The sequence below is a fragment of the Pteronotus mesoamericanus genome, unplaced genomic scaffold (genome assembly GCF_021234165.1).
Source record: "Pteronotus mesoamericanus isolate MK-2021 breed Mesoamerican mustached bat unplaced genomic scaffold, CSHL_Meso_final contig_68, whole genome shotgun sequence".
Classification (NCBI taxonomy): domain Eukaryota; kingdom Metazoa; phylum Chordata; class Mammalia; order Chiroptera; family Mormoopidae; genus Pteronotus; species Pteronotus mesoamericanus.
The window spans coordinates 25,926,050-25,947,845 of NW_026555234.1; the positions used below are offsets into that span (position 1 = coordinate 25,926,050).

At 35.5% G+C, this 21,796-nt stretch overlaps 1 protein-coding gene across 1 annotated transcript; it reads left to right on the forward strand.

The window, feature by feature from the left end:
- The first annotated feature begins 4,708 nt into the window (after nt 1–4,708).
- TMEM33 (transmembrane protein 33) lies at nt 4,709–21,488 on the forward strand. Its single transcript, XM_054582122.1, has 8 exons — nt 4,709–4,811; nt 4,999–5,068; nt 8,626–8,720; nt 9,184–9,371; nt 10,040–10,107; nt 11,024–11,157; nt 15,645–15,728; nt 19,771–21,488. The coding sequence occupies exons 2-8, from the start codon at nt 5,024–5,026 to the stop codon at nt 19,898–19,900; spliced, it is 744 nt and encodes a 247-aa protein (XP_054438097.1). The 5' UTR covers nt 4,709–4,811; nt 4,999–5,023; the 3' UTR covers nt 19,901–21,488.
- The last annotated feature ends 308 nt before the right edge of the window (nt 21,489–21,796 follow it).

The window sequence follows — 21,796 nt, forward strand, 5'->3', positions numbered from 1 at the left end:
CAAGTTAAAACACTAATGATATACCATTTCATATACATAAGATTGGGGAGAACTAAAGATAACACATGCTGGTAGGGATTAGGGATATTCTTACACACTAAGAATAAACACTTAAGGGAGAAGATTTACAATTATCTTAATATGCAAAGTGGAAGATACCCTATGGACCATTTCACTTCTAAATGTTTACTCTAGCTAGATGAACTCTCATGCAAAGCTGTTCTTTGCAGAATTGACTTTAAAGGTGAAAACTACATGTCTATTATTAACAGGACATTAATTTTGGTAATTTATTAATATAATACTATAGGATAGCAAAAATAAATGAACTAAACCTAGGTGTACTAATATGGATACATCTCAACAATGCTGACTAAAGAAAAGTAGGTTGCAAGAGCATCCATGAAGTATGGTGCCATCTATTAAAAATGTAAAAGAATATAAAACTACACTATAATCAAGTATCTATACTTGTCCCCCAAGTTTCTTTTCCTGTTGTTTCCCAAGCTAGAATCTATACAATCAAATCATATATTCGGTTTTATTACTTTGTACATTCGTTTAATTTGAAATGGCTCTCCCACCTTTTACAATGATACAGTTTAAGAGTACAGGCCAATTATTTTGTGGAAGATCCTGCACTTTTATTTTTATCTCATGGTATTGTTTTACTTGTTACTCTGTCTCTTCCCATTTTCTGTAAGCTGGAAGTTAGGTCTGAAAGGGCTTGATTAGGTTTGGAATAAATATTCTGCCAAGAATTTTTTATAGGGGATGTTGTGAATATTGCATTACATCACTTCAGGAGACAGTGCTAGGATAACCCACCATGTTTTTGATGCTAAATTTGATCTTTTGGTTAAGGTTTTAACTTCCATGTCACTCATGTAAAAGATTCGTTTTTCCTGTGTAATTATTTAAAAAAACTCTTTAGAGTGATACCTTGGAACTGTGCCAATATTGTACCCCATCAACATTTCAACCAATGGTTTTAGCATCCACTGAAGAATCTATTATTAATATTATTTTGTGACCATTTTAATACTTAGTTATTTTTTAAAAATATTTTATTTATTTACTTTCAGAGAGAGGGGAAGGGAGGGAGAAAGAGAGGGAGAGAAGCATTGATGTATGAGAGAAACATCGATCGGTTGCCTCTCCCATGCCCCGGCTGGGGACCTGGCCCTTAACCTAGTCATGTGCCCTGACTGGGAATCGAACCAGTGACCATTCGGTTTGTAGGCCAGCACTCAATCTGCTGAACCACACCAGCCAAGGCTAATAAATTTATTTTTTAATTGAGTAGTATAAAAAATTAAATTAAAAATAGAATAATGTATATAAGATTATCAATCAAAAGTCCTCCTCCCCCTTCTACTCCCTATTGTTAACAGTTTCTCATGTTTCCTTCCTGAAACTTAAGATGTTTGATAAGAATATAAAACAAATTATAATACAAGAGAAGATTAAATAAGTACCTGCCTAGAATAGCAAAACATTCAAGGGTTTTATAATAAACAATTTTTCTGGTGATAAAAGGAGAGACTGGTGATGGTGTCACTGGGCAGTAGGATTGAGAGCATTTAAGTTTAAGGAGAATTCTGATGCCTATAGGAAGGGGAGGGAAGGGCTGGAGAGTATCACAAACAAAGACACATAGTGATATGCTGGAATCAGCTCTCATTGACTTGCAAGAGCTGATTGTTAAATTTTTAAGAATTTTGTGAGGCCCTGTCTGATGTGGCTCAGTCTGATGGATCATTGTCCTATACACCAAAGGCTCGGGATTTGATGCCCAGTCAGGGCTAATACCTGGGTTGTGTGTTCAATCCCCAGTTGGGGCATGTATGAGAGGCAACCAATAGATGTTTCTCTCTCTGTGTCTCCCTCTTCCTCTCTCTCTAAAATCAATAAACATATTTTTTTAAAAAGAATTTTGTGAGCTAGTTATGTGCAGCCATTATTAAAATTTGTATAAATGTACAATGTTATATTAAAAACAAATAACAAATACTCAAAACTCATTACTTTCTAATTATTTTTTACTACATCTTACCATTATATATGCTCTTGATGTTATTTATATCTACTGTATCTGCACCAGGGAAATATATAATGTAATGCAATGCACATCTCTTCCCAACTCCATGTTTAGTGGCATTATGTTAATAATTGAAATAAGTTATGGTATGCACATTTACACCATGGAAATATCAGCAAACACTCCAAATCAGGGCTTGATTTATTGTTTTGTTGATTGTTTAGACTTAAAAGCGGTAGAGAGAATGCTAATAGTGCAGATTCAACTTAAAAGTGCCTTATATCTGTAGCTGTTACATTGTGAATAGCATTTTAAAATTGAGTAAATATTCTTCTAGTATTCAAGAACTAGTTTTCAGTCCAACAAAGAAAGTGATCGCAATAATGTTGGAAGAGTGAAATTTCTTTCTTTTTTTATTTTATTTATTTTTAGAAAGAGGGAGAGGGAGGGATAAAGAAAGGGAGGGAAACATCTATGCGGGAGAGAAACATCGATAGGTTGCCTTTCATATGCACCCTGACTGGTCCTGCAACCCAGGCATGTGCCCTTACCTGGAATCGAAGTGATGACTTTTGCTTTGCAGGATGACACGCAACCAACTGAGTCACATTGGTCAGGGCTGAACTTTCAATATATGTCTAGTGTTTCACTTTCATTTTACTCCTTAACAAAAATAGCAAGCAATATACATGGAATTACACTGGTTCCTTAATGGCAACCACACATTGCTATGGATACAATAGTTCAGCAAAAATCAAAAGTATTGTGTGAGAATCAATTGGCTGTATGGAATTTACAATAAAGGACATTTTATATTTTAATATTTTTATAATAAGAATATTCCTTAAATCAGTAAAACACATACACACATATTGCTATGGATTGAATTATGTCCCTCCAAAATTGATGTGTTGAACCCCGAACCTCTAATGTGACTATGTTTGGTGATAAAGTTTTTCGGTAGTAATTAAGGGTCTATGAGGTCATTGGGGCCCTAGTCTGATAAGACTGAATGGCCTTATTAAAAAAGGAAGAAGGATCTTTTTCTTTCTCCTCCCACCCATTTCCTCACACATGCACCGCTTGGGAAAGGCCATGCATACACAATGAAAAGGTCATGAGAAGAGGCTTCAGAATGAGGCCTACCTGCTGGCACTTTGATCTTGGACTTCCCAAGCTCCAGAACTGTGAGAAATAAATCTTTGTTGTTTAAGTCCCCCAGGCTGTGGTATTGTTATGACAGCCCAAGTGTAGACACACACACACACACACACACACACACACACTCCTGGTAGGTGTACAAATAATGAGAAGAAATGTCAGAGAGTGATAAGTGTTACAAAAATAGGGAGTAAATGAGTGAGAAGTGCAGAGGAGGTAATATTTTACCTTAGCTAGGCAGATAGTTAATCCAGGCTGGGAATTGGGCAGTGGTCTTACAAACACTGACGTGTACATGGCTTGAAGAGGACCCCATCTGACTTGTCAGCTACAGCCAACTGGCACCTGGGTGTAGGTGCCCATGGATATTGGCAGAAAACTAACACCTGAGAGTCAGAATATTGTATAGGTCCATGTTTTCCAAGTGGGATACCAGTTTTCCTGTATATGTCTAGTCGGCTTTCTCTCCTCCACCCCTCAGATCTTTTTCTCAATCCTCTGTTCTTCTAACCCTGCTTCTAAGCTCTTCTCTAGGTCTCCGACAATAACCTTCCTTCTCCAGCACACCCATACCTGTCAGTCACCAAATCTTGAATGGCCTCAAGACCTTGCTCCTCTTCTCTACCCACAGAACACTGCCTCCATTTAGAATCTCATCATTTCTATACGTATGTAATGGCCTCCCGGTTAGTCTCCTGGCTTTTAGTTTGTTCTTTTGATCATCTTCTATCCACTTGCCAGAATGATTTAAATCTCACGATGTCACACTGCCATTTAAAATTGTACCGTAGTTATCTGGATTGCAGGATTAAGTTAAGATCGTCTCTTTAGCACATCTGCCTGATTCTCTAGCCCAAATCTTTCACAGTCTCCCTCACTGGCACGTTCATTCTGGCCAGACTGAACTAGTCACCTGACTCTTTCCTGTTGTTTCATGCACTTCCTGTAGCTATCTGGAATCCCTGCCCTCACTTCTCCCTGCCCTTCAAAACCTTGGGCCAGAATTACGTTTTCCAGGAAAACTTCCCAGACCCCTTTTGATTTAGGTCTCCTACTATGTGCTCCCTGTAATTAACTCAGCCTCTGCTGATATTGCACAAGCACTGTCCAGTATTTTCAGTTGACTTGTCTGTCCCTCCTGCAGTCTGTGTCAAGCCTGCCTCCTCTCACGTAGCAGGCCTCCTTAAGTCCTTGTTGAAATAATTAATTTTAGAAGTAGAACCATAGGGCCTAATGAGCCCCTGGAGGAAAACAGCAAAGAAGACATTTCTAGGCCTTCTATATTAAGGTGTAGAGAGAGACTTCGTGGTTTGGACTTGGCAGGAGGGGCCATTTGTGAGCTGGAGGTGATAATAAAGTGGCTTCACCGTCCTCACTTTCTAGTTGGAAGCTGAAACGAGAACTACATTTCCCGTTGTGCCCCAAGGCACCGCTCCAGATTTCCCCTTTTCGTCACAGCCTCTTTCCCACGGAAGTGAAAGGAGCACTTCCGGTTCTTGCAATAACCCGGCGCCGGCTTTGGAGCAACAGTATTGGGCCTTGTTTCGAAGCTCCGCCTTCGCCCCGGTCTTTCTAGAAACCCAGCCTCGCTCCTGGCCGCGCCGGACAGGTACTTCCCGGCCGGTGCTGGGGTCCGCGGGCGAGTCGGTGAACTGGTGCTGGGGAGAACTTTCCTCCGTGGAGGGTTGGAGAGTCCCCGCAGGGCACTCCGGCCTCGTGGCACCGGGCAGGGAAGCCGGTTACCGGAGCCGTGGCTCCTGCGCTAACATTTATTTTTTGTCCCTTCCCAATTGCAGCGTCCCAGACGCGTGTGTGTCCCCCATGGCGGATACGGCCTCGAACGGCCCCCAAGGGGCAGGCGCAGTGGTAAGTGAGCGAGCAGGGTGGTCTGGCTTGATTTGCAAGAGTTTGCGGGGAGCAGGAAGTGTTGCAAGTCGCGTCCGAGGCACTCCAGAAGCCCATTGCTTTCAGGACTGGAAGTAGTGATTGGGGTGGGGCTGTGCGTGGCGGGAGAGGGGAGGTCGTGATCGGAGAAGTAGCGGCAGCTACAACTTTGTTTTTCCGAAGCGAAGTCAGGCCCGTAGGCGGGCCAGCCTGGAGCAGGTGGCCTACACCTGTACACTGTGGAAACCGGGCCCTCGTGCCTCTTACACCCCTCGGTCTCTATCCTTGGTCCCAAGGTTAAAGGTGCCAGCTGAGATGGTGCCATGGCACTCTTTCCTCATTCCGTACCCGCGTGCTGGCAAGAGAACGGTTCTGCCCATTTTATGCCATTATATAGAAATTATGCAAAGGGAGGAGAGCAGTCTTCTTGATTTCGTCATTTTTTTACGAAGAGAAATATTTCGCTTTCGTAACTTTCTTACTCTTAAGATACAGATTTACTGCTTACTAGTTACTTGTACCCAAAGCATTATTGCCCTCTAAACACTATGAGTATGTGAATTGAGCGTCACTGTTTTTCTTTTTAAACATTTTGCAGAATCTCTCTCTCTCTCTATATATACTTTATTTTTTACTTTGCAGAATCTTTTGAGAGTTAGTTGCATACATCATGATAGTTAATCCATAAATACTTAAGTATTCAGCATGACTACTGTGCAGTTGTCAGTGCAATTTTTGTAGTTAAATTTGGGAGATTTACTGTTGATACATGTTAAAACGTAGTCAGTCTGTATTCAGATATCCTTGATTGTCCTTCAAAGCTGCTTTTCTCCTCATCATTCAGTCAAAAAGCACGCATTGCCCTTGCCTTTACTGGCCTTTAGCCTTTACTTTAGTCTAGAACAGGTCCCTTGCCCTCCTCCCATTTTTGTCTTTCCAGAGCCCAGATCTGTTGTTTTGCAGTATACTTCTTAAATTGGAGTTGTCTGATTTTATTTTTCCCCTCCTGATGACTAGATTCAGGTTAAACATTTTGGCAGGAATACCTAGTGATATTCTGCCCTTCTCAGTGCATTATATACATTAGGAAGCATTTTATGTTGATTTATGCGTCCTTTGGAGATACTGAATTTGATTATCTGGTTAAGGTGGTATCCACCAGATTCTCCATTGTAAAGATAATCTTTTTTGCCTTTGTTACTAAAAAGCAATCTATGACATGGTACATAGCTTTTCACCCCAACATCCATTGCTATTTTTTGCCTAAACTATTTATGACATGATTGGGTAGTTCACTCTTAAAATTTAAACCAATACATCTTTTTAAAATCTTTTTGGTTGTGTAATAAAATACACATACATAAAAATGTACAAAATAGAATGCGTAGCTCAATGATTTACCATGAAATGAACACCCTAAACAAGTAAGTTTTAGAGAAAACGTTCTTGCCCTGACTGTTGTGGCTCAGTTGGTTGGGCTTTGTCCAGCAGACCCAAAGGTCACGGGTTCAGTTCCTGGTCAGGACACAGGCCTGGATTGTGGTTTCTGTCCTCAGTCGGGGTGCGTGCAGAAGGCAACAGACTAATGTTTTTTTCAGACATCAGTGTTTCTCCCTTTTTCTCCTTCCCTTTCCCTCTCCCTGGAGTCTAAAGAAAACAATTTTTTTAAGTAATAAAGTGTTCTAAAATTAAATTTCAAGCTATGGTTTAGACTCTGAACATCTATAGAGAAACTGAGCATAGTGACCTAAACTCATCCTTCCACTTGAGAGCTGGTGATCATTTAAATTTAGAGGAGTAAATAATATGGTTGGGTAGGATGAACTAGAGACATTTCTGAAGTAACCTGCATGCTGTTAAAAAAGACATGCGATAAAATGTCTGCATTTTTTTCCAAAATCTTTTTATTGGGTTAGTCAAAAGTAGGTTTACAGTTAATATAGAAAATAATACAATAATTAATAAAGAGTGATACAAGAATAAACTGTTTTGCATATACACAACTGTAAACCTACTTTTGTCTTACTTTGTACATCTTCCTTCAAAAAATAATTAACATTGGATTGCTTAGACTAGTGTTTTAAGACTCCAGGTTAAGACCCATTAGTGAGGTTTGAAATCAGTTCAGTGGAAACACTTAAGTATTTTAAAACACTAACTATACCCTTGACCAAAGTGGCTCAGTTGGTTGGGTGTCATTCCACAAACCCAAAGGTCTCCCATTCGATTCCTGGGTTGCAGGTTTGGTCCTGGTCGGGACTGGTGTGAGAGGCAACTAATTGATGTCTCTCACATCGATGTTTCCCTGCCCTCTCTGTCTCTCTAAAAATAAATAAAGTCTTTAAAAAAAAAAACAAACATTAACTGAAATACAAAGTGCCAAGTCCATCACATGTAGTATGGATAAGTATTGTTTTGTGAAACTCGTTTATATGTCTACATACATTTATGTTGGATTTTTAAAAATTTATTTTATTTTATTTGTTTATGTTTAGAGAGAGGGAAATGGAGGGAGAAACAGAGGGAGGGAAACATCGATGTTTGAGAAAAACACTGACCAGTTGCCTCCCCCACCCGACCCCCGTTGGGGACCTGGCCACAACCCAGGGGTGTGCCCTTTCCAGGAATCTTCCTGTTTGCAGGCTGGTGCTCAGTCCACTAAGCCACAGCAGCCGGAGCTGTTAATGTTAGATCTTGATGCAAGAATTATTTATGTAGATCCTATCAAAAAATACAAAAGCCACTTCAGAATTTGAATGTAAGATAATTTTGAATGTGGCACAGATACTAAGTTACTGCGTTAGTGGTGATGGACACATCTGTTGGCCAAAAGAAGCAAAAGGCCAGAGAATGAGAACTGGAGAGGTGGTATGGAAGTTTAAGTAAGACTTGAGGGAGAGCTTCCAAGGGATGGATGAGAAAGTCATAAAATCAGAGAGACAGATGCCATTTAACACCTGACAGCCATGCTTAGAGTACCTAGAGCATGTCAGGTCCTTCTGTGTACATAGGCAAAGCATCCATAGGCAATGTAAGTGGCTGTTAGTGCGGGTTTTACATTTCTCCTCTCTAAGGTTTATTTAATCCAAAGTAGCTTTGTACGATACCTTTTATTCAGATCTGAAACATACCTATTTGATGTTGAGATTTTTCTGAGAATAGCCATTATCCTTCTCTTGAGAGCAGTTAGTTCTTATGACATTCTTTTAAAATAGATGAAGTCAGTATTTGAAGTGTAGGAGGAAAATATAGACAACTGTCGTTAAATATCTGTTCGAAAGTTTTTTCCCTAATTAGCCTTTTTGGTATTTTTCTGTTTAAGTACTTCCTGTGTTTTTCACATCAAAACTGTAAGGTGTTTGGATTTGTTAATGTAAAACAGTTGCTTTAAAAGTTTTCATTTAATGATCCTTAAAAAAAATGGTATTGTTACAGAATCATTAAAACATTTTGAATAGAAATAAAACTATGTAATAGTCATCCTTAAAAACATAATTTGCAGCCTTAGTTTACTGTAATATTTTTCTTTTTAAATTCAGCAATTCATGATGACCAATAAACTGGACACAGCAATGTGGCTTTCTCGCTTGTTCACAGTTTACTGCTCTGCTTTGTTTGTTCTGCCTCTTCTTGGGTACGTATTATATTTATTTCTGCCTTTAATATTCAGTTGTTAAGTCAGTTTTTATGGACTATCTTCTAGGGTCAAGACTTACTAAACTGTAAGGGGTACAAGTCTTGTGTTTAAGGCACTAAAAACCTAATGTTACTAACTGGAGGAATATATTTTATATTACATGCTTTTTGGAAACTAACATCACATTGAAAATTGGAGAGAAGATGGATATGTGGAAATGAGTTCGTATTTTTTGCATTTTTGACTTTTGAACGTAATAGAATGAGTGCTTTATAAAATTCAGTTAGGTAAATATATGAAGTGATGCTTCTAAGAATGTACAATAGATTCTAGTCATTTTTTTCTGGTTACAATTAGTAATTGATTTAGGTGTTGTGCAATGATGATGCAATTCACAAAGGAGGAAGAGGCATGGTAGTTGTTTATGTCTCATGATAACCTCTCCTCTGGTAATTTGCAGGTTGCATGAAGCAGCAAGCTTTTACCAACGCGCTTTGCTGGCAAATGCTCTTACCAGTGCTCTGAGGCTGCATCAAAGATTACCCCACTTCCAGTTAAGCAGAGCTTTCCTGGCCCAAGCTTTGTTAGAGGACAGCTGCCACTACCTGCTGTATTCACTCATCTTTGTCAATTCCTACCCTGTTACAAGTATCCTTTTGTGCCTTTTTGACAATGAAATTGCTATTGCTATGGATAGAGTAGAAAATAATCTCTGGAGCTATTGAGAATGAAATCACTCATTTGGAATCTGTATGTTTACACATTTCAAAAGTGTTGTGGGCTAATAAAGGTATTCTAATAAGAAAAAATAAGGAAAGGGAGGGACAGAGGAGGGAGTGGCTGTTTAGTGTTTTTCCGGGAATCAGTAGATTAAATAGGCTTCTTTACCACAGGACCTTTGATATGCTGATATACACTGTGAGACTAAGAGACTTCCTAAACTAAATGTCATTTTCCTCCTGTGGATCATCCCTCAGGAAAGAAAGTGTTTTGTTCTTGGAGAAGTACTGCTCTAAGAGTTCTTGAATATTTATTATACAACTATACATAGTGGAAGCACAATAAAATATATCTTTGAGACTAAACGTTACCTTTTTAGATAATAATTCTTAAAAGCGAATAGGAGGAAACTGAAATTTTTTAAGCACCTGTTTTGCCATTATATACAAATTTGACATTTAATCCTTGCAACACTAAACGTCACTGAACTCATTTTAGCAGATGCCGTTTCAGATACATGTATTTGGACGTAACACATAGCTTGCTTGCAAAGTAGTTGATGAATTTTGAATGTTTTCCTTAATTATTTTCTTCAGTGAGTATTTTCCCAGTCTTGTTATTCTCTTTGCTTCATGCTGCTACATACACAAAAAAGGTTCTTGATGTAAGTAAAACTATTAATTTTTCTTTTTCAATCCCCAGATTAAAGCTAGGTGACATGAATTTGAGCTCTAAGACATTCTGGCTTTTGTAAGAAAAAGTTCCTCTAATCCTTAAAAATTTTCCTAAATTATTTAGCAATTTTAAAGTTTTAAGTTTAGAATATTTTATTTACATTTCACAAAATAGTATATTTTGTTGATAAAAAATTGAATTTAAAATTACCCCCAAGTTGCCCCAGGAATTTGTGAAGTTTGAAATAGATCTCTGTTATTTAAAGGAATCAAATCTTTTAGGTTTGACAATTTGTCAGAGACCTCTTGTGCTGTCAATATTTAATTCTAATATACTCTAATGTTCAGCACTACTACTTTTCCTAAAATTTCTTATTCCTAGGTTGGAACATTAAGCCTAACTTAAGTGTGCCAGTTAGCTTGACTGCGTATTTACTGAAATTTGAATTAAAATATTCAAATTTGCCTTGTGTTGGCCTTTTTTAAAAATCTCTATAGTTCTTTGGTCACAGGAGTAATGGGACTTGGTAATTTCGACCTCTAGTTAGCTAAGGAGTCACAGATACTGTAACTATGTTACTGGGTAGTCGGATTTCATTATGGTTGGAGAGAAATAACCACCATTTATGTGAAATAATCTAATCTTAAGAAAAATGAAGCCTCTAAGAATGAAAAGGACTTGCATTAAAATTGTTTTTAAATTTTCAAATACACAAAATATAATTAAATAGGAAAACACATGTCCTTATGTAACTTACGTCCTTAAATAGTTTCTATACTTTATATCATCATTTCCAAATAATTGTCTTTTGGTTGTCTTATGGCCTGTCGAATATGCTGTTTATCTAAAGAAAATAATTGAGCAATCAGAAATGCTTTGTTAATGTTTGTTTTCTTATATTTTAGGCAAAAGGTTCAAATAGTTTACCGCTGCTGAGATCCATCTTGGATAAATTAAGTGCTAATCAACAGAATATTCTGAAATTCATTGCTTGTAATGAAATACTCTTGATGCCTGCTACAGTTTTTATGCTTTTTAGGTAAGAATGAAAATACATTTGTTTTGGGAGGCTGATGAATATAATAAATATATTAACTCAAGTAAATATAAATACTAAATACATAATAAATATATAGTAAGTATATAATAAATATAAATATACTAACTCAAAGCTTATCTCGCTTAAGTCTGTTGAAGTAGATACTGATAATGTAGAGCTAGGTGGATATTAGCGATTATCTTTTCTCTTTATAGTGGAGAACCTGAGACATAGTAAACCTATTCTGTCAAAACATAAATATGTCTTATATGTCATTCTTTGTGATTTATCACTTAACATTTAGAAAGTTAATTTTAAAATAATTACATTTGAAAGAATCTTGGGAAGTCTAGATAGTTCATTTCTCTATTATTGAGGTGATTTTTCTTATACCAGAGAAAAATCTAAAAAAAATTATAGTCTGGTATTAGTTGTTGCCTACTATCGCCTCTATAGTTTTTTTTTTGTATCTTAATTTTTAGAAGTAATGCAAAAAAGAAGTAATGCATGAATATAGAAAGCCATCCTTTTAAAAATTAGAATATTAGAAAAGTAGAGTATTGATCATTCCATCAATATTCTTGTATTTAAGTTTTAAAACTTCATTTCTGCCCAGATTATTGCTTTTTCAGTTTTTAGTTTCACAAGTGTTAGGACACTACAAATAAAAGCTAAAATACCATTTGACTATGAATCGTAATAGTATTTCAGTCCTTCCAGAGGTAAGGAGTTTGATAATGTGTATGTGTTTGTCGTCCTTTAAAAATGCTTCTGCAGCCCTGACTGGTGTGGCTTAGTTCGTTGGGCGTCATCTTGCAAAGTGAAAGGTACCAGTTCGATCCCCAGTTAGGGCCCAACGCCTGGGTTGTAGGTTCGGTCCAGGGTCAGGGCGCATACAAGATGCAACCAGTCAACGTTTCTCACATCTTATGTTTCTTTTCCTCTCTTTCTCTAAAAATAAATAAGTACAATCTTTTTAAAAATGCATATGCAAATAGGTAGAAAAATATATTATAGGTGTGAGGTTTTGTCTTTTTATTTTATATCAAAAGTTACAATGCATCGTCTGCATCTTGCTTTTCTACGCCTATAGTGTGTTATTTTGATTTATTTATGTTGACAGAGTTCTTATTTAATTTAGTGACTGTGTAGTGTTCCATCTTGTTAGAATGCTACCTTTTATTACACATTCCCTTGTTGATGGACATTTGTTTCCAAATACTTTTCTGTCAGTGTTCTCGCTAACATAGATACCAGAATTGATTTTGCTGAGTGTAAGCTAGGTGCATTTGATATTTAATTGACCATGACAGATTGTCATCTAAAATGTCTATATTACCTGTTTTCTGTGATCTTACTACTTTTTATAATCTTACTATTAACAAATTTATTTTTTGTTTATGAAATATTTCAATGTTCATTGCCTGAGGTTTTTATGTATTGGTTTCTTTAGTCTCTTTTCAAACTAATAAGAATTTTACATATTTCCTCATAAAGGCATCTGTTCCATTCTTTTAAGTAATGTTTTCCTCTGAAAAATCCAGAATTACCATATGCTGCTTGAGTTGCAGGGTCCCAACTAGATAGAATAACCTAATAAAGTTCTGGAATGATATAATGGAAAGACTTCTTACTGGGTCTTAGGGACCTGGATTCTAGTTGATTTGACTATTAACTTAACCTTTCAAGCCTTGATTTTCCACATTTAAAAAACTAGTAGTACTTGAAATAAATAATTGCCTAAAATTCTTCCAGACCTTACATTCTATGAATATTGAATGTAAGATTTGATGCAGCTGTATTTGCCTATTATTCTACTCTAAAACTTTTGCCCTAAGAGTTAGTTCATCTCTCTTGTAATTCTGATCAGACACGTAAACACTTTCAGTAAAGGTACTTTTATTTTCCCTCTCTTACTTTCTTATTTTTTGTTTCTTGGGTCACTTAATCCTGGTCTTGGGTCGCACCAGGTTCTGTGATTTGCTTAATGTAACTGGATGAGAGTTAAAATGTAGATTCCATAACTAATTCTTTATATGAAGATAATATCTACATCTCATAATTTTGTTTAACAAGCGAAATAATTTGAGTCTTACATCAGCTTGAGATCATTTTAATGAAATGCTGAGATATCATGTACTTTTAAACAAAAACCTCATTTTGGGAACTGCAGTGAATTTTGTTTGGAGCGCCAAGTTTTGACTGTACAGGTGTATTAATTCAGTTGTGCTACTAGATCTTTTATTTAAATAATGCTTATGTACAAAGTGATTTTAATCTTTCAAGATTACTGTAAAGGTGATGCAAATTTACCAGAAATATGAAAATAGAGAAATCACTTTGTTATTCTAAAAAATTAAAGGTTATAAAGTTTTATTTAATCCCTAATAGGAAAAGCTATTAATGCTCTATGTCACTTGAATATATGACACAAATTATAAAATTAAAAACCATTTTAATTATTATTCTTTAACATCTTCATGGTAGAAGCATTACCTAATAGTAAAATTATTAAATTTTACTTTTAAATGTATTAAATATTTATAGCAATAATGCTTAAAGCTCTGTATGAGTTTTAAAATGAACATAAAATATGAGTTTATCTTACACATATATGCACACATGTGCAAAGACAGATAAAAGAATGAATCATCATAGCTTGCTTTATTCATTGGTAGACAGCTTGTTACATAATAGTATATGCATAAGATAGAATACTTTAAACTATAAAAAGAATGAGGTGAATTTATGTGTTGGGATAGGAGATGATCTCAGATACAATGTTTCAAAGTTTGTTAAGGACTGGTCTTCTGCATTTATATTTTGGGGAGTGTTAATGTGTTTTAGGGCATATATATATATTTCTTCGTGCCTTAGTTTCTCCATCTTTAAAATGGGAATGAGCCTTGGCTGGTGTAGCTCCATGGGTTTGGCATTGTCCCACAGACTGAAAGGTCACCGATTCAGTGCCCAGCCAGGGCACATGCCTGGGTTGCAGGTTGCTTCCCCAGTTGGGGGCGTGTGAGAGGCAGCTGATTAATGTTTCTCTCACACATCGATGTTTCTCTCCCTCTTTCACTCTCCCGTCCCCTCTCTCTAAAAATAAATAAATAAGATCTTTTAAAAAATAAATAAATAACACGGGAATGATAATACCACTTCCTTCCTAAAGTTGTTATATGGGTTCAGTGAATTATAAAGTGAGTATATCTGTGTTAGTTATTAGATAGGCTTGTTGTGTATAAATTTCTGGAGGGATAGAGTTGGTGCTGTAACTTTGAGGAAGGAGCTAATTTGGGAGATGGAAAATTTGTTTTTCATTGAATATTCTTTCCTCTCAATATTTTCTATAGTATGTATATTACTTTTTCAATTTAAAAGTTAAAGATTTATCACAGAATTTATTGGGAAAAATTAGTGATAAGTTTGTAATTGTGTAAATTACAATTACTGAATTCTAAATCACACAATTTAGAAGAGGCTAAAATACTAACTTAAGAAACAAATACTTTGCATCTTAATGTACTTCCTCACCAAAAAAAAATATATAGTAATATCTGCTGGCTGGTGTGGTTCAATGGACTGAGTGCTGGCCTGTGAACCAAAGGGTCGCCAGTTCGATTCCCAGTCAGGGCACATGCCTGGGTTGTGGGACACGTCCCTATTGGGGGGAGCACATGAGGGGCAACCACACATTGAAGTTTCTCTCCCTCTCTCCCCTCCCCTCTAAAAATAAATAAATAAGCTCTTTAAAATATATATAATAGCATGTATAGTTTTATATTTTGCTTTCTTCAGAATTGTTGTATAGTTTTCATAATCAAGATTATAAGTACTTTCATACTAAGTTCATCAAATAAACATAATTTACTTAGCCCTGCCACGCAACTTCCCGTGTTGTTGCTGCATTTTATTCATAGTTATTTCAGTAAATATCTTAATCCAGGTAGTTTTTCTTAGGAAAGAATTCCAGACTTAAAATTTCATAAACATATATATGATTCTTGGTGTATTATAATGGTGCTTTTTACCTAAGAAAAATAATTAGAATATGGTATATAAGTTTATAAGTGAGCCTGTGTGATTTTATTAGTGTTTTTTTGTTGTCATATATATAAAACAAATGATTTTTTTATTTTAACATGTTACAAAGTTTTAAAACTTGATTATCAATTATTAGTAATCATGGATGCAATATATAGCACATATATACATTTCTGATTTATTTAGTAGCTTTAAAAAATTTAAAAAGTGAATGTACGTTTATGAATACATGTTTATACAAATTTGAACAGTAATATTTTACTCTTTACTGATCATATATATGTTCTTTTATGTCCTTTTTTAAGAATAACTTGGACTTAGATATGATAGGAATTACTATGACCACTTGATGAATAAAGACAGATTCTCCAGTTAAATTGCCTTTAAGACTATTTGTATGAATTGAAATGTATATTTATTACTTTTGTATTTGTTTATTTTAGTGGTCAAGGAAGCTTGCTCCAGCCTTTTATATACTATAGATTTCTTACTCTCCGATACTCCTCTCGAAGAAATCCATATTGTCGGTAAGCTGGTGATTAGTTCAAATCTGTTTTATTAAGAGTATTGTGAAGTACAGTATTTGTAACTTTTACATGATTTAGCTTTTATGTTAGAATTTAGAAGCAAGTAATGTTTTTGTACATTTAAGTTCTAAGCCATAGAAAGATTTAGGTTTGGTAAGAAGGTGGTTGTATTTCTTTTCAAAAACTGACCCTGGAGTTATCTTGACTGCTTCAAGAGTACTAAAGCTTAAGGGATTTAAAGGTATGTAAGGACCCTGGCTGGTGTGGCTCAGTGGATTGAGTGCCAGCCTGCGAATGGAAGGGTCGCTGGTTCGATCCCAGTCAGGGCACATGCCTGGGTTGTGGGCCAGGTCCCCAGTTGGAGGTGCACACATTGATGTTTCTCTCCCTCTTTCTTCTTCCCTTTCCCTCTCTCTAAAAATAAATAAATGTTTTTTAAAAATAAAGATGTGTAAGACAAGTCCCAGTTGTAAGGAATTTTCCTAATTGAAGAAACAAAACACATGTCAAATAATAAAAGAGGGAAACAATACTCCAGGATACAGTATTCACAAGTCAATGTAAGATTAATTGTCAGGTGTTTACTTATATCAGTAGTGTAGTCCACAGGAGGGAGAAATCATTGAGAGTATAGAAGAGTCCAGGAGAGTTTCACAAAATAGAGATTTTAATTTGTTCTGGAAGGAATAAAGCCTTTGCAGAGAGGGTGAGAATGGGCAAAAGCATTTAAGGTTTGATGGCAGTAGGAGTACGAATTCAGAGGTGACAAAGTACAAGCCATGTTTAAGGGGAATTGAGTAGACCTGTTTGACCATTAATGGAGATTTTGAATGGTGGCTGGTTGGAGCAACAATTAAAATGGTGTCTCGGTGCTATATCATAAAACTCCCTGAATTTCATAGTAGGATTTCTGGAATTTACCTTTTAGAATTGGGGATGGTGGTTTTGATGTGATCATAATAATCTTCAGATGGCTTTGTGCAGAATATTTGGAGTGGAAAAATAAAGAAGAAATTTAGACTTACTATAGTGTTCAGGAATGGAGGCTTAAATTATTTTACAGTAAGTTATACATCCTTATCTCAAAAGTTAGAGTAACACTAAAATGAACAGCTGTTTTTAATAGCCTCTTAAGTGTGTTCTTTAGATAGCATTGTTAACTTAGTTTTTGTTGTCAAGTTTAAAATAAATTCAGCACATAACAGAATTCAGCCAGAAATGCAGCGAGTACATTAGCATGATCTCTATTGTATTTTCACATGCAAAGTAAAAAGAACTTAAATTTGAATGGAGGCCCATCATTTGCCAGTTGCGTGACTTTAGAAAAGTTATTGACATGTTAATTTATTCCTTGGTAGAGGGGAAAACTTGGGGAGGAATGAAGTAATGTTTTAAAAAGTGCTTAGATTCTATTAGGTTCTTAATAGTTTATTTTCCTCTTTCTGTGATTGTGATCCTTCTCCTTTGAGAGTTTTTATGCTTTCTTAGACAATGTCTTTACAATATTTCCTAAAATAGAATTTACTTTAGTCATAGGTTCTTAATGAGTCCCTAGTTGAAAATAAACCTTTCACTTTACTTGATTCTGTGAGTTTTTGCCTTTTTTCTCTCTGGTCCATGTATTCATTTCAGACATTTTCTTTTCCCTGCCATTTATTTTTCATAAGCAAATTTGTTATAATCTGCTTCTTTATGCCCTCTTTTCCACTCTTTTTTTTTTTTTTTTTTACAAACCCTTATCAGGACAAATAGAAATTGAGAAGTGTCCAGAGAAATAAAAAAGGATAGCAGTGGATCAGTGGATCAAGTTAACACAAATATGTATTAATAAACATTCTCAAAGATCTCACATCAGCACACATTTTAACCAAAAGAGTGGAAAGGTGATGGAAAATATTTGAGCTTACAGGTATTGGTATACAGACTGTAAAACCAAAATCTCTACACTACACTTTGTAAAGGGTTTTGAGACAATTTATATGGCCAATTTGTTCCATTTTTACCTGTCGCGATATTTATTCTCAAGTTAGAGGTATCAGTACTTGTAGATGTCTAGTGTAGATTGTCCAGAGCTGGGCTCTCTAATACACTAGCCACTAACCACGTTTGACCACTTAAATTAAAATTCATGACATTTAAAACTCAGTGCTTGAATTATACTAACCACATTTCAGGTGCTCAAAAGCCACATGAGGCTAATGACGTTATGGTCATCGTTGAAAGTTCTGTTGTCAGTGCCTCTCCAAAGCAACTTTGTGGCTTCCTCCAGATGATGTCCAGAAGAACGCCAAGAATAAAGGACCTAGCCATATAACTTTGGGCCAGCTTCTTTCAGCCACATCTGTAACTTGAGAGGATTTGACTAGAGTATTTTTCATGTGCCTCATGGCTTTATACATTGGATTCATTTATTCAGAAGATAAAACTGTGTTGGCGATAACATGTTCTTGTACTTTTGAAATAACCTGCTTTGTAGCAATATAAAGTTAAATGCATTAGACAGCTCTATAAGGCAATATGATGATGAAGGTGCTGCTATCAAAGTCCAGGGAACAGAGGGGGACAGGTGAAAATTCACTGAGGAGGTGGTAATATCAGCCAAGTCTTTTGAAATCTGAGTTCTGGCAGATGGGTGCCTGAAAGTGTTTGGCATAGCAGTAGTACATGCTGCTTAAGCTGAGGAGAAGTATATAGGAAAATAACAAAGACTAGTGCGAAAAAAGGTAGATGGAGTAGATAGTGAAAGTTTGAATATTTTTGTCAGAGGAGGAAGAACACTTGAAGTTTCAGATGTGGAGGGGTTAAGAATGTGATGAACCCTGAATTAGAAATATCATTCCAGAAGATGGATTACAGGCTCACCAAGAAGGGAAAAGGGTAGACCAGTTTGGAGAGTGTCTGAGACGTCCATGGCCTGAACTGACTCACTGGTAAAGGAAAAGGAGCTAACTGTGAAAGATATTTAGGAGGGTAGGGACTTACGGTCTGGGGAGGAGGAAGGAGACGAAGACGACCTCCAGGTTTCAAGCCTGGGAACCTAAGGGGGTTGTGAGTAATACAAGAAGGGGTGGTTTGGGGATAAATATGAGTATTTCCACAATTTCTTCCTGTCTTTGTGTGAGAGCATATCACATACCTTTTTTTTTTTTTTGAAATAGTACATTATTGATTTTTCCTAACCATAAAAATAACACGGAGGATACAGAAAGATAGAACAGGAGCTGGGAATAGTCAAAAATTACCCTTGCTGATCCTTCAGATCACTTATAAATTACAGTATACATGATACTGTGTCTACTAGTTTGTATAATATATGTGTAATGTGTACAGTATATAATAAAGAGTACTTTGTAGGCAACGAGCACAGTTAAGGCAAAGTCTAAAGTTTACAGTCTGTTTTGGGCACAAACATGCAACATGAGTCATGACAGAGTGACAGGAGAAGAAGCAGAAAATTTGGTTTTGATTGAAACCAAATTCTGGAGGACTTTGGTCTGAAGGCAAACAGGTGTTGATTTGATCAGTGGAATGATCCAACTGGGAAGTACCATCCACTGAGCATCTCCTGTGTTTTCTCATGTAAACTTCACTATGACTCTCTGAAGTACATATTCCTGTTTTACAAATGAAAGCTCTAAGAGGCAATATGTTCACTTAAGGAAATAGTACGTGGGATTGCCCATGTTATATAATTTTCACTTTCTTGCTCTCTTTTTTTAGAAGTAGTTGAATTTGCCCAAGTGAAATGTGAAAATGATGTGATTCTTCTGTAAAGCTATAAATCATCCCTAACCTCAGCCCTCAGAGGTAGCTGTTTATTGAATGCTTTTGTTAAATGAACTTTTCTTCCCAAAAAGACAGGTATTGATGTGAGAATTTTATTTTGTGTTTTCCAGGGAAAACTGTTGGCAGTTCATTCTAGTTATTTCTTTTAATTCTTCAAATTCTTTAATGGCTATAGGAAATTCCTTCATCAGCATTTGCTTTGCAATATGTTGTTTTTTTCCTTGTGTTTCTGAAAGAAAACTATTTTATCTTGCAGGACCTTGTTTAATGAATTGAGGATTATTGTTGAACATATAATAATGAAACCTGCTTGCCCACTGTTTGTGAGAAGACTTTGTCTCCAGAGCATTGCCTTTATAAGCAGATTGGCACCAACAGTTGCATAGTTTAATATCCAGCTAAGTTAAATATAAATAAGCATTACTAGAAGCTGATACCTATGCTAGGGATTGTTAATTCCAGGTGTGAAACTGACCTCAATCCAATTTACATAAATTCATCTTAATGGAAAAATAACATTTTCCTGGCATGTTAAATCAAGCCTTTATAAAAAAGTTTCTAAGAAAATTCTATTGTGTTGTGTTGTTAATGGTTAAGAAAGTTTGTATTTTGTAATACATGTATCAAATTTTTTTTTAGATGCTGCTGTGCCTTTATCATGTACGTTTATTTCTCTTGTAACAATAGCTCTAAAATTTGTTTCAGTCTAATTGGTAACATGAATTTATTTATATCTGGTATTAGTTCATTTTGGTAACATTTACGTATGCGAATTCAGTATATTTTGAGACAGTATTTTGCCATTTGTGAATTTTGGTTCATGATTTAAACACTTCCTGCTGTATTTGATTTTAAATTGTTTTTAAATTGATTTTGTGCTTCTTTGTTAGGACAGATTAATTTTGGATGTGTTGTTATAAGAGTAGTTCCCTGTGTGTCTTACGCTACTACCTTCCAAAATTTTATTTCCATTGATAATTCTGTAGATTTGTACTTTTGTTTTTAAAGGCTCAACTGTAAGCTTGTTAGCCATTTAGGTAAATATTTGGGGTCACCTAACCATTTTATATCAGAAAGCAGTAGTCATACAGCTTTCTTAGATAGGAACTCCTTTTACATTGTGGACACATAGGTTATTAGTGTTATTATAGTTTATAGAATTGCCTAGATCAAATTTTTGACTACCGTTTTTCTCGGTTTCTTAGGTTTAAATTCTCATAGACAATTGCAGCAGTTTAGGTACCTTTGAAAGGAATGTAAGTTAAGATTGATCATGTGACTATACTTAGTATCTGAAATAATAATGAAGATTATCCTGTAGATTCTTTACCCATCAAATCTGATTTAAAGGTTAAATGGAAAGGTTTATGGGCAAGGTAATTGATTGGGAATGGTACCTGAAGGGGCATTTTGGGAGAACAGTGTACATTTCGATTTCATAATGGATAAATTTGGGGGAATTGGATGTATTATGCAGCGGTGATTTGAGTTGTATATATGTTAAATCCTGTTTGTTGAGCTTCTGTCAACTCTGAAAATTTTATTTTGATCTTTATTGTTGCATGATTAGAAATGTTTAAAATGTTGCAAAAAATCTAGTGCTGCACAGTAATGAATGGTTTTTGTAACCTATTTTCTTTCTGCATGTAATTTGGATTTCTCAAATACATTAATTAGTAACTTAATAGTAACATCAGTTTTCGTTTTGTTCAATTTTCCAATCTATAGAAATGTGATACTTTCTTGATAGCTCATCCATAACCAGCTCTTTTTGTAATATTTTTCTACTATCTTAGAGAAGCAGCCTCATAATCTACAGTTGATTTTGTGTGGTATGTGTGTATGTGGCTAGCCTCATTATCACTATATATGTAATCTGATGAGTTTAAGAACTAAATTTTCTAGAGCAATAAAGTGACTGTAATGTTGAGTAAACAGTATATTATTGATATCTAAATATATTTTTAAAATTAATGTCTTGAATTATATTGAGAGATTTTGGCAGTGAGGGCACATATATTTTTAAGTTGCTGGTTGTTTTGTTTGTTTTACAAATTTTTAAGTCTTTAATTTTAGATTTATGGAGGAGAATAAGAAATTAACCCTGGAACAATATTGTTAACTAAAGTACAGACCTGTTCAGATTTCACCAGTTTTTACATTTGTTAATACTGTCTTTTGTGTGCTCTGTTTTACCATGATTATTTATTATTTACTTTTAATGACCTGTAAATGTGCTTGTGTTTTTCTTTTTTCTTTTGAAAATTACTGTTGGTTAAAAA